Source organism: Malus sylvestris, chromosome 13, assembly GCF_916048215.2.
Source record: "Malus sylvestris chromosome 13, drMalSylv7.2, whole genome shotgun sequence".
In the NCBI taxonomy this organism is placed as follows: domain Eukaryota; kingdom Viridiplantae; phylum Streptophyta; class Magnoliopsida; order Rosales; family Rosaceae; genus Malus; species Malus sylvestris.
In genome coordinates this window covers 3,037,165-3,051,501 of record NC_062272.1, presented here as the reverse complement: position 1 = coordinate 3,051,501, position 14,337 = coordinate 3,037,165, and the positions used below count along the sequence as shown (strand labels likewise).

General features: G+C 34.6%; 1 protein-coding gene and 1 pseudogene across 1 annotated transcript; both read left to right on the top strand.

Moving 5' to 3' along the window:
* The first annotated feature begins 1,385 nt into the window (after positions 1–1,385).
* LOC126596755 (geranyl diphosphate phosphohydrolase-like) lies at positions 1,386–8,293 on the top strand (annotated as a pseudogene).
* Positions 8,294–10,316: 2,023 nt separating this feature from the next.
* LOC126594874 (geranyl diphosphate phosphohydrolase-like) lies at positions 10,317–11,523 on the top strand. The gene is made up of 2 exons (XM_050261134.1): positions 10,317–10,619; positions 10,874–11,523. Exons 1-2 carry the CDS (start codon positions 10,346–10,348, stop codon positions 11,167–11,169), a joined length of 570 nt encoding a protein of 189 aa, XP_050117091.1. The 5' UTR covers positions 10,317–10,345; the 3' UTR covers positions 11,170–11,523.
* The last annotated feature ends 2,814 nt before the right edge of the window (positions 11,524–14,337 follow it).

Genomic DNA, 14,337 nt, shown 5'->3' with positions numbered 1-14,337 from the left:
CCAATGACAACTGATTTAGGTCAGCAGTCATGTGAGATGTAGCCCTAGAATCTGTGAGCCAAATTTGTTGAGGATGAGCACTGGGAACAGAGGATGGAGCAGCAACATGCATAGCTAACACTTGCTGAGTTTGTAGGTTGGCATTTCGAAAATGGCAGAAAGAAGAAATGTGGTTCCTTTTTTCCACAAATTTGACAACCTTCGGGAATAGAGTTCTCAGTATTTCGAAACCGGCAAGTAATAGCTAGATGTCCAAATTTTCCACAAATTTGACATGGAGTCTAGAAAAATCCTTGTGCCTTTGGTGGAGAGGTACCAAGAATACTAGGAGCATTGTTATGAAAAGAACCAGGCTTTGCATTACCAAACCGGGAATTGTAGTGATACTTGACTTTACCCTTGTTGTTGTTGTAAGTAGATTTAGAACCAGACCCATTGGACTGATAAAAGCTTCCCTGAGAACTATATGAACCGCCATTTGAGGAAGAACCATTGCTGGAGTAATGAGGACGAGTCGAATTGGACTCAAAGTGAGGAGGCTTAGATGCAGCAGACAAATTGCTAGCTACCATTGCAGATAGGAAAGGAGTAACAGGAACATTAGCAAGCATTGCTTCCTCAGCAAGCAATTGTGAGCGAATATCCTTCATAGAGATAACATTTTCCCTACCTCTAATAATAGACCTCAATGTATTGTATTCAGAAGACAGACCATTAAGAGTTAAAATCACAATATCATCATCATCAAATAAAACTCCAGCCGCAGCCAAGTAATCACGAGCTTTTTTAATTCGTTGAAGATATAAGGAAATAGAATCTATACCTTTCTTGATATTCTGCAACTCATATTTCATCTAAAAGATTATGGCCCAAGTAACAATGGAAAATTGTTCTTTAAGACGCACCCATAAATCTCGAGCACTAGTGCTACCGATAGCACATGAAATCGCAGTAGGAGATAATGTGGCTGTGATGAGTTGCATGAGAGCCCGATCATGCATTTTCCAAATCTTAAAAGCATCAATGTTATGCAAATCACTGGAAGACTCAGTTGAATCGCTATGATTCGCAGGACAAAGGTTTATACCATCCACAAACCCCATAATACCATGGCATTCGAGAATAAGCTCCATCTGAAAATGCCATGTGAGGTAATTGGAATCATCAAGTTTCACAAAAACAGAGGATGAAACTGATGAGATGAGAGAGGTAATAGGAGATTGAAAAATCTACAATTGCGTAGCAGTCACCATGATCCAATATGAATAAAGAATTCAAAGAAAAATTCACTTAGACAAAAGATCAAACACCTGGTGTGCACTATGACAACCACCGAGAACCAGAGAAGAATAAGGGAATGAGAACCCTAAAAAAACAATCGAGAAATGAAAGAGATAAAGCTGAAGCAGAAGAACCAAGATCAATTAACCTTCAAGCACGAAGCTTTTCCGGCGAATGATACCATGTAAATATACCAACAGATACAGAGAAGATGTATTCTTGCAAAAGAAGAAATATGTATACGAAGAGAGAGAAAGAGAATTTTAGACAGAGAAGATATTTTTTATTTCTTGATTTTTTTTCATATCATACAATGATGGTTATGTAAAGTATATATCTAACTAGATTGCTTACTTTCTAAGCTATTACAAAGATTACATGATGACTACACTAGTCACTATTATAACCACACGATCACAAGCTGTTAAGCTTGCTTTGTATACTGTTATAAAAAAGCACTGTTGAACAGACACAAAACATGCAAAACGGGATTGCGGCGCTGAGAGTGGTGGTTTTGCATGGTGTGCCTGTTGAAAGGGAAAAGGTGCTCTTAGGATGCCATCGTTCCTCCATTGGGGACTGCTAATTTTCCCTCCCTAGTGGTCACCTTGGGTTCGGTAAATCATTCTTTCATTTGAATACCTGCACAACGTACTATACCGATACTCTGTCACAAGTATTTGCATCTTACCAATTTCACAACACGTGATTTTGTATCAAAAGACATCTCACTAGTATTAGAAATGAACTATTTATTGTATATTGTAGTTTATTCTGTCAATTATCTAATACGAAATTCGTCTATTATTCAACATCTATTGCTTCAATGTGGGATATTCAATTTGATTTTTGTGTTTGTGCATGTGAGAACTTTAAGGAGTGTGCAGCAATAGAACTGAAGGAAGAAAGTGAGTTGGACATCAAGAACATAGAGTTGCTGACAATCACAAACCATATGTTTCTAGTGGAAACGAAGCTGTGCCAGTACGTGACCATTGTCATTGTTAACCATAGTGCAATAATTTCTAGTATTCCACAGAGAAGGTTATGAAAGCTTAGAAGGAAGAAGAAGATCGAAGAAGATGAGGAGAGAGAGGGGGGAGAGAGAGAGAGAGAGAGAGAGAGAGAGAGAGAAATCTTTCTGCTTATATTTTCTTAATGATTCTGATCAATACAGTCACTATATATCTTGTGTAGGATTTAAATGCTTATATTTTCTTAATGATTCCGATCAATACAGTCACTATATATCTTGTGTAGGATTTAGTTATGTTGATGCATAAAACCGGAGGTCTTGGAACAACGTAAATCCGACCGTGAATCTGCAAGAAATGTAAATAACACAAGATGTATCGTGGTTCACCCCAAGGTTTGGGCTACGTCCACACTGATTATATTTATCTGAGAGTATTTGTGAGGGAGAGAGTGTGAGAGCTTTGCTCTAGATAGGAGAGACTTAGGGTTTGTGAGGGTGAGGAGGCCCTTTTATAGAATAAGGGCCCCCTAATTACATATTTGCCCCTTTCTTTATTACATAATTACATTTAAGTCCCCCGAGTATTTATACGAGGTCTAAATACGAGGCCCTAAATATGGTATAAACAAGTTACATCTTATCCTTATCTTCTAAATCCATAACTAACTAACCAACTCTTGTAATCTAGCATTTCACACATTGACAAATGTCACAATCCTAATGGCTTGATTATATACTCTAACATCCCCACTCAAACACATGTTTGGATACACCAAGCATGAGGTTGCTACAATGTGTGCTAAAGAGAGGTGTACTAAGTCCTTTAGTTAAGATGTTTGCAAATTGTTATGAAGAAGAAACAAATTGTACTAGTAACTTCTTGCAATCACGCACGAAATGAACATCAACTTCAATGTGTTTTGTGCGTTGATGATTTACTGGATTAAAAGAGAGTGTTATAACAGACATATTATCATAAAATAATATTGGAGGATCAGAAATTTTTATCTACAAGAATGTAATCAATTGTTGAATCCATTCTAATTCCGCCGATGTTGAAGATAAAGATCTATATTCAACCTCAGTGGATAAACGAGAGATAGTTTGCTACTTCTTAGAGGACCAAGAGATTGAATTGTTGCCAAGAAAAACAACCAAACCCGTAGTTGAATGTTTATCATTGGGATCCTCGGCCCAGTCAGCATCACTAAAGGCTTTAAGAAACAACTCTCCTTTACTATAAGTCATCCTTTTAGACAAAGACTCTTTGAGATACCTCAATATCCGTTTAACTACGGTGAAATGAGATATCATTGGAGCTTGCATAAACTGATTAACATGATGCACAGAGAAAGCAATATCAGGTCCAGTGAACACAATGTATTGCAAGGCTCCAACCACACTCCGATAAAAAGTATGATTATTGAAAGGCTGGCCATCATCTTTGAGGAGTTTACTATAAGGCATACATGGTTTAGCTAAAGGTTTGGCATCTGTCATGTCAGTCTTCTTCAACAAGTCAACAATATACTTTTCTTGAGACAAAAACAGTCCATGAGCAGTTCTGGAAATTTGAATTCCCAAGAAGAAATATAAAGGACCAAGATCCTTCAGATCAAACTCTTTGGTTAAATCTGCAACAACTTGTTGAATAGCAGATGATGCACTCCCAGTAATTATAATATCGTCTACATATAAGAGGAGAACCACAATAACACCATCAACATGTTTAACAAATAATGAAGAATCTGAATGAGTGTTTTTGAACCCCAACAATGGTAAGAATTCAGTAAACCTGTCATTCTAAACCTTTGGTGCTTGTTTAAGTCCATATAACGACTTATGTAACTTGCAAACCAGATATGGGTACTGAGGATCCTCAAAACCGAGAGGTTGAGACATATAGACCTTCTCATTTAAAATGCCATGAAGAAAGGCATTCTTTACATCTAGTTGTCTCAATGGCTAATTATAATGCGTAGCAAGGGCAAGTATAAGTCTCACAATTGTTGGTTTAACAACCAGGCTAAATGTCTCACCATAGTCCAAACCTTCTTCCTGACTAAATCCTTTGACGACCAAGTGAGCCTTGTGTCTAGCAATACACCCATCAGCATTTCTCTTGAATTTAAAAATCCATTTACACCCAACCAAATTCTTGTTAGGTGGAAGATCAACCAAGCTCTATGTTTTCTGTGAATAAAGAGCATTAAGTTCCTCCTTCATTGCATTGAACCACACTGGAACCTTCAATGCAGATTTATATATGGCAGGTTCAGTGGTAGTCAAATCAACCACTGTGGATATGTTTGCAGCAACAAAAAACACATTTTTCTTCATAATTCCACTATTGGAACGAGTTTGCATGGGATGCAGGTTCAATGGTGGTATGTCAATGACTACTTGTAAACTTTTAAAACTATATTCAGGAACCACAAGAGTTGAAGAATCTTGGGCAGCAATGAACTGAGGTGGTGATGATGGCTGAGGGGATATATATGGTGAAGAAGATTGTGTTAGGGAAGACTGAGAAGGTAATGAATCAGGTTCATGGAAAAGAGAATGAGTTGATGATGGAGAAACAATGACATTTTGCAAGGTAGGCATCACAACATGGAGGATTGGTGAATTACTATCAGGTTTTAAACATTGAGACTGTGAACACTGTGACTTAGGACTCAAAGCATTGTAAGGAAAGTCAAGTTCATTGAAAATGACATGTCTTTATATATATAGCTTTCCAAGGTTGAGTTCAAAGCATATAACCTTTATAGTTGGAAGCATATCCCAAAAATATACATTTTGCAGACTTAGGTTGTAATTTGTTGCTGTTTTAAGGTTTTAAAAGTGGAAAGCAAGCACAACCAAAAACCTTTAAATGTTGGATTTCAAGAATAACAGAGTATAATAGTTCAAAAGGTGATTAATTTTGAAGAATAGAAGATGGCATTCGATTGATCAAATATATGGCAGTTTGGCATGCAAAAGACCAAAACTTAGAAGGCAAATTTGCATTTTGTAACAAAGTAAGGGCTGTTTGAACTACATGTTTGTGTTTTCTTTCAGCCAAACCATTTTGTTCAGGTGTATAGGGACAAAATTTATGATGAGAAATGCCCTGTTGAGCAAGAAAGAACTGCATAAGTTTACTAATATATTCACCCCCCATCACTATGTAGAATTTTATTTCTTGCTGAGAATTAATTGAAGACAAAATGGTAGATTTTAACAAACACAGAACAAAGATCAGATTTATTGATTAAAGGAAAAAGCCAACAAAATATGGTACACTCATCAACAAAAAGGACAAAGTATTTGAAATCATCCACAGATACAATAGGTGTAGGTCCCCACAAATCATTATGCACAATTTCAAAGGCTATTACAGATTTTGTAGAAGTATGAGAAAAATGAAGTTTACTAAATTTCCCTTCTAAACAACTCTGACAAACAACAGGTGACACATATGTTTTAACAGCAACTTTTGACTTTTGAAGTATAAAAGAAACTATGGGGTTGGAAGGGTGACCTAATATGCAATGCCATAAGGTTGAATTCACAGTATGTCCAAGAAGAGCAATGGGTTGATTAGCTCGTAGGTGAGATGATGAACCTGATGGTAAACCAGGAAAGGAAGGAATTGGATATAGTCCATTGTTGTAGAGCCCTTTATATAAGATTCTCCCTGTGGTTTTGTCTTGAATCCAAAAACAAGAAGCACTAAATATTAGCCAACAATTGTTGTCAAGGCAAATTCTATGAACTGACAACAAATTATGAGACAATTTGGGAATGTAAAGAACAAAATTCAATCTAAGAGACTATGATGATGTCCGAATAAGAGAATTCCTAATATGAGAAACTTGCAAACTTTCCCCATTTGCTGTTTGAACAGTCTTATTACTTGGATATGGAGAGGCCAGAGACAAATTGCTAAGGTCGTTTGTCATGTGATTAGTTGCACCAGAATCTGTCAACCAAACTTGTGGGGAGGTAGAATTGGACATGACAGGAGTATAGGAAGTGGAAGCATGCATATAAGCAAGGGCATATGCATTAAAAGTAGCCATATGTGAATAAGGGTTGAGATTTTGTGTACAAGTCGAAGACATCATGTTCATCGTATAGGGCATGTTAGGGGAGGCCATAGGCATCATAGGTGACATATATGGAGGCTGCATATATCTAGGAAAAGTAGCTTGCATAGCAGTCATTTGTGAGGGTTGAGATCGATTCTTATTCCTATAGAAGTAGGTTTTTGCAGTATGGTTACTTCGATCACAGATTTGACAGTTCTCAAAAGACTCAAATGAGTCAGTGTTTTTGTACACACAAGTAGCAGCATTGTGTCCTTGTTGAGAACATAATTGACATATATTAATAGACAAAGATGAACCATTATGAAGCTGAGAAGGATTACCAAGAATTCCAGGAGTAAAATCATGAACAACAAGTTTCAGATTGAAATACCTTTGCCTCTGATTGTTATAATAGTTCCCAGCTTTGCCTTAACCCTTGTATTTAGTTTTGTGACCTCCATTAAAGAAAAGAGATTGACTAGAGTTCCCATGAAAACCATTTGGAGCCTGGAATCCAGAATGAAAGACTCCCTGAGTTTCAGAAGATACTGCCCCAAAATTAGAACCTTGATTCTTGGCAAACAATGCAGTAGAAAATTGTAGACTTTGACTGTTCTCAATAATTGCTTCCTCTACAAGCAATTGAGCCCTGAATTCTTTAAGAGAAATCATATTCTCTCTACCACGAATTACACAGCGAAATGTGTTATACTCTGCAGGCAAACCATTTAATGCCAAGATAACAATATCCTCATCTTCAAAGTTAATCCTTGCAGCCACAAGATAGTCCCTTGCTTCTTTAATCTGTTGAAGACATTGAGTGACAGAATATGCCGCTTTCTTGATAGTCTGAAGATCAGACTTGAGTTGAAAAGTTGAAGTCTTGCTAACTGTGGAAAAGTGTTCTTAGAGACGAACCCATAAATCTCTAGCACTGGTACTCCTAATTGCAAAAGAAATGGCAACAGATGATAATGTTACAGTAATAAGCTGCATAAGAGCCCTATCATGCATCTTCCATACTTTGTAATCATCCGACTCAATTCTTGAACCAATACCACCAGATGAAACTTCAGAATTACTCGAGGAAACAGACGAGTATTGAGGCAGACAACAAGTCGAGCCATCAACAAAACCCATTATCCCATATCCTTCAAGCATCAATTACATCTGAAAATGCCATTGAAGATAGTTGGAATCATCCAACTTAACCGACACAGATGACGATATAGAGGAAATTAGTCCAGTAATTGAAGACTGCAAAATTTGCAGTTGAGAAGCTGTAACCATTGTGAAGAATTGTCTTTGAGGAATAAAAACAAATACTTGGTAGGCAAGAAAAACTCAATCGAATTGAAGACCTTAGGAGTGAAAAGAAAAGCCCAGAAAATCACAAAGAAATCTCACAGAGATAAGAGATGAAGCGGAAGCACAAGAAACCAAAAACGAAGAAGTTGTCTAAGCAATTTGGGCGATTGATAACATGTTAACCATAGTGCACTAAATTCTAGTATTGCACAGAGAAGGTTATGAAAGCTCAGAAGGAAGAAGAAGATCAAAGAAAAAGAGGAGAAAGAGAGAGAGAGAGAGAGAGAGAGAGAGAAATCTTTCTGCTTATATTTCTTAATGATTCTTATCAATACAGTCACTATATATCTTGTGTAGGATTTAGTTACATTATCCTTATCTTCTAAATCCATACAACTTGGACTAACTAACTAACCAACTCTTGTAATCTAGCCTTTCCCACATTGACAAATGTCACAATCCTAATGGCTTGATTATATACTCTAACAGTCACCAGAGAAGTGTCGGCAGATGAAGATCAAGAGCCTCGTAATAGGGAGCCAAACATGCATGTGTGATAGTTGGGATTGGTATGAGTGGGACAATCTCCCTAAGCCACTCTTTTGGCCTTTGAAGAGGGCGTGCCGGATTTAATCCTTTCCGTCCATGATTGAATTAGTCCAGGGAATATTTAATCTGCTAACCAAAAATAAAAGAGGACCAATTAATCTATGTACGTGAATAAAGATGCTAGAGAGTTCAGCTCCGAATTAGCATTGGTGTGTTATTGTTTTATTTTTTGGTATATGATAACATAGACAGTTTGTAGCTATTGGTTTTTTGAAAAAATTAATGGATTTTCGAAGTTATGTTTTTACTTAAAAGAAAATTGTAATTGGTTATATGGGGTTTTGAAAAAATCCGATGATGATTAGGAAAAACTAAGACAAATTTCATGATCAGAACCCATTGCCAATCTTAAGCTTTTTGAGGCCCTGGGGGACATTGAAAATATGCCCTAGCATAACTTCACATAAAATATATTTATTTTAGTATTAATACGTATGTACATAAAATATTAAAGAAAATATACATTTTCTCGTTAGGGAATTTTCTAGTATTAATACGTATGTACATAAAATATTAAGGAAAATAGACATTTTTTTCTCATTAGGGACATTTTTTTTTTTTTGCAAATGATAGGATAATCTATACGAACTAATTAAAACTATGGGGAGAGAGATTTGAACACGAGACCTTAAGTGCAAGGACAAACACTATAGGACCTTTGAAATGAATTTTTCATAGTTTAAAATCTCTAATTTTTATACGTAAGCAATAAATGAAAACGAAAAACAGCTACTACCAAAGGCCACATATATTAATTTAACTACTGTTTTTTTTTCTTTTTTGAGTTCTTATGAAAGGTCACACTTCACTCCAAATTTATAAAAATCATATGGAAAAATTATTGAAGTGTAGGATAATATTTTTGAACTGCCGATAACAACACTTTATTTAACAAAAAAATAAAACACCTTAAGTAGGATTTGAACCTAAGATCAGTAAGTTAACAGTCAACCACTCTACCACTGAGCTACTAAGGAACAAGGGATTTAAAGAAGTTGACTCTCGTTCTTGGACCAACCTTTCCTGTTGATTCATTGTCTGCTTTGGATTTTTTTAATTGCATCGACCTTTTTTCTTTTTTTTTTTCCCTAGGTGAATTAGATCTCAATCTTTTATTTCATATTAAAGGTTCCCAACAGCTTATTTGTTCTTTTTATATTCACACAATCATATGAACCTGATTTTGCAAGTAAATTCTAAATTTAAAAAATAAAAAAAATAAAAAAAATAAAAAAATAAAAAAAATACTGGAAAATGCCACATTTAATAACCTAATTACTGTTTCTTTGTTATCTAATGTAAACATGAAAAAAAAAACAAAGAAAAAGAAAACTACCCCCTCTATATTGAGAGAGGGAATTAAACTTGGTGGTCGGCACGGAAACAAAAACCTCAGAAAAGCACTCTGGCATATAAGATAAATTGATAACAATGATGAATGTTTATTATTTATCTAAAACAAACCAAAACCTTATATATATGAAGCAACATAATTTTTTTTGGTGGAAAAGCACTCTGGCATATAAGATAAATTGATAACGATGATGAATGTTTATTATTTATCTAAAACAAAACAAAACCTTATATGTATGAAGCAACATAATTTTTTTTGGTGCCCTTCAATTTTTGGGGCCAGAGCGGCCGCCCTTGTCGGAACCGTGTATTATGAGATTTAAATGATTAAAATATGTTAGTTGCAAAGGCTGAGTAAGATGGCACACCCATGTGTTGGATCCAAGTTGTCCTTAACGGAAAATGATCATCTTCGGATTCCTTCCACCTAATTTTTCTCATAAAACAATTTTGACTCTTGAAATTTGATCTAACGGTTAAAAATACAGACCCATTTTAAAAGTTATAATAACTTTAGCCGTTGAATCAAATTTTAAAGGCTTGAATTGTTTAATGAGAATGATTAGGTGAAAGGGATCCGTCTGTCCCTAACTTGATACCAGCTTATTCTTGTGACACTTGTCCAAGAGCTATCCAAGAAAAATTAGAAACCGTACGTAAGTATTGGTTAGCATTCACATTTAGTCAGTTCACACGGGCAAAAAATGTTGTATACAACATGGTACTACAATAATCAGTCATGAAGTTTTGGACCAAGTTTTCATCTTCAGGATTGACTGACTCACTGAGCAGTCCACTATATATAGAAGGAGAGGCGGTTAGGCTACGACATCCAGTGCAAACTGACACAAAAAGCATGGTTGAGCAAACACAAAACATGCAAAACGGGATTGCGGCGCCGAGAGTGGTGGTTGTGGTGTGCCTGTTGAAAGGGAAGAAGGTGCTCTTAGGACGCCGTCGTTCCTCCATTGGTGACTCCAAGTTTTCCCTCCCCAGTGGTCACCTCGAGTTCGGTAAATCATTCTTTCATTTGAATACCTGCACAACACTAATACAGATATTGTATCACAAATATTTGTATCTTACCAATTTCACAACACGAGAAGTTTGATAATTTTGTAACAAAAGACATCTCATTAGTATTAGAAATGAACTATTATTATATATTGTACTTTATTCTGTCAATTGTTCGATGTAAAATTCGTTTATTTTTCAAAACCTATTGCTTCAATGTGGGATATTCAATTTGTATTTTGTGTTTGTGCAGGTGAGAGCTTTGAGGAGTGTGCAGCAAGAGAGCTGAAGGAAGAAACTGACTTGGACATTAAAAATATAGAATTGCTGACGGTCACAAACCATGTGTTCCTAGAGGAAACGAAGCCGTGCCACTACGTGGCGATTGTCACCAGAGCAGTGTTAGCAGATGAAGATCAAGAACCTCGTAATATGGAGCCAAACATGTGTGATGGTTGGGATTGGTATGAGTGGGATAATCTCCCTAAGCCACTCTTTTGGCCTTTGGAGAAGGCGGTGCAGACCGGATTTAATCCTTTCCGTCCATGATCTAATTAGTCCAGGGCGGATTGAATATGTTAACAAAAAATAAAAAAGAACCAATTAATCAATTAATCAATCTACGTAAATAAAGATGCTAGAGAGTGTTCTGCTCCGAATTAGTGTTGTCTGTTATAGTTTTTTTTTCTTTTGGTATATGATAATATAGACAGTTTGTTGCTATTGGTTTTTTGAATAGATGGATTCTCGAAGGTATGTTTTTACTTAGAAGAAAATCGTAATTGGCTATGGGGCTTTGGAAAAATCCGATGATGATTAGGAAAAATTGAGACAAATTTCATGATCGTAACCATATATGTATTTTCTCAATCTTCATTAATTTTAGAAAAATATTTGCATTCACTTCTTAAGATGTCTTGACCCTTGAAACCAATGTACGTTAATCATAAAAATTTCAAAATCGAAACAGTATATTTTCTTAATCCTTATTTAATGATTATTTCTATAAAATTTTAATCAAATCGGATATCGTTGAGTTACCTAAACAAATCAACGATGTTAGTATCAAGCAACAAATTTATGAATGTTATCCATTTATTTGATACATATAGATGACCAAACAATCTCGAGTTTAAATGAATTTTCATAGAGAAGATTTTTAAATAATAATCAAGAAAATACATTATTTTGATTATAAAATTTACGTTGTAAAAAAATGTTAATCGCAAGGAATGAATAAGATGGTACACCATATGATGAATGCAAGTTGTCCCTAACTTGATAATGGCTATTTTTTTTACACATGTTCAAGAGCTAACCCGTAACCCCTTAAAAATACACGTTCACATCTAAACTTTAATTATTGGATGGTTTAACTGATCAATACACGTTCATATCTCGCAGAACTGAAAAATCATGCCAAAAAACAAATTGATTTGATGTGAAAGCAAATTCTTATGTGCGCGCGCATGTGTGTGAAAGTGCAAAGGGTGATATGTCCTTATTATGAATTTATGAGATGAGCAACTAGCATTTATGAAATTTTCAACACTTTCGAAAGAGTTGAATAACGTAAAGGCTTCGAGAAAGTTGAAGTTGGATAAAATGTGGCCAACCAAATTTAATGCCACAATAATTTTGACTTTATTTAGGAACTCCTACGATGAAAGCCATCATGCGACAACAATAGCTAAGGTTATTAGCCTTGTAGTTGTCGACAGAGAACACAGTGTGCAAAACGAAGAAAATGATGTTCGAAAATCAATTTTTTAGTAATGAACTTAAAACATGACGTGTTTGTAATGTTAAATTTTGCAGTTACATTTATGTGATTAGGGCGCGAAATTTATAAAATGGCCCATTTTTAAGATAGTTTTTTCTTAAAAAAAAAAGTAAGGCAGTATGTTGTTACTAGAAATTAATAACTTAACTCAAAACAAACTTTAAGATTCACTGATTGTAAGTTTACAATTGTCATTAAATAATAAGTAAAAATAGTTGCAAACATAATCTTCACTAAATAATTAAAAGCAGTTTAATCTTAAGCAACCAAATAAGAAAAAAAAAGCTTTTAAAAACTCTAGCTTTAAATATATAGCATTATTATATAATAAAATTGAAAAGAAAATCGTTTTTTAATGTGTTATTATTGACACTCCTAATATATCATTGTGCAATTCTAAATTTTTATACTTAGAAGGAAAAAAATTTACACTTATAAGAAGAGTAATTTTTTGTAATATATAACATTATTACATATAAATATAAGATACCAAATTTTTTTTAGAAACCCTATGTAATTACATCTTTTGCTTCCTCTCAACGCTGCCTCTGATCTAACTCAGATGGAACTAGTTAGTTTCCAGCCAAGTATTCATTGTCTCAATTATATGATGTGATTTCTAGGTCGACTCATTAAAGCATTACAACATGCAAGAGAGGATTATCTCATACTTCGAGTCTTCGACCCAAAATGCAAGAGAGGATTATCTCATACTTCGAGTTTGCAATTTTTTTTTTTAACAAATGATATTATTTATATTAAAAGAAAATAGATGGGTTTAGCCTTATAATGGACTAATAATAATGTGGTTCAAATTTGTCCTTGACGAGAATCGAACCTAAGACATTTCACTTACAAATTATGAAAAATATCACTATATTGTAGTATTAAGTGATACTTCGAGTCTTCAATTAGACCCCAATCGGCGCTGGACCGGTCATTTTTTGTCACACTTCAGCGTCAACCATTAAATGTCTATCGATGTCTGAGACGATACCGGTGGCCGCCCAGAAAACTTGGAAAAGGTCACACCGACAACGTTACTAGTATTTTTCCTAAATGCATACAGCTTTTTGTATTTTAGTCTCATTAACTTAACCGACTGAAAGATATATGTTAATATTTATATCGAATTTTGTGTTTATCTCTATTAATTAATGAAACTCTAAAATAATGGGCACTAATGTAATTTCACAGGTTCAAATTTTACTGTTTTTTATTGAAACCTCACATATAGATGATATTAAAATAAGGAAAACTAATGAAAATTGCTTGAAAACTTTGAGTTTTAATGATAAGGACAAAATAAAGGGTAAAATGAATAGTACCAGTATTGACTTTTTAATGTAAAAATATGATTTTTCGTTAAAATGAATAGTACCAGATGCTTTTCGTTAAAGTTCTCATTAAAATATCTATAATATTTAAAAGACAAAAAATAAAGACAAAAAATAAAAACCTCACACTCTCCCACGTTTTCTCTCTCTCTCTCTCTCCCCCCATCTCCCTCTCTCCTTCTCATTTTCTAAAAAAAAATGTGTTCATATACACAAAGTATGTAGGTAAATGCTAATATATATAAATGTAATGTATTTTAATCTCATCTTATGCCAAACTGAACCTAATATAATAGTAATGATGTGTTGACAACTCTATTAAAGTTTCTCTCATATATACATGCAAGTATTTTTTTTTTCCCCATAAGCACAATACTCTAAGATGGAGTACCTATATAATATCTACGTCTTACGTCAGTTACTGCATGGATCTACTACACAAATATCATTGCCTTTTTTTAAGGGTTATCTTATACACAAATTAAATACAATCTGAAACGATCAAAGATTCAAAGGTCATTGCCGAGATAGAAAATAATAATACAAACCATAACGGTGTTCTGACCAAGAAAGTCCATTTTCAAAATTCGACTTCTA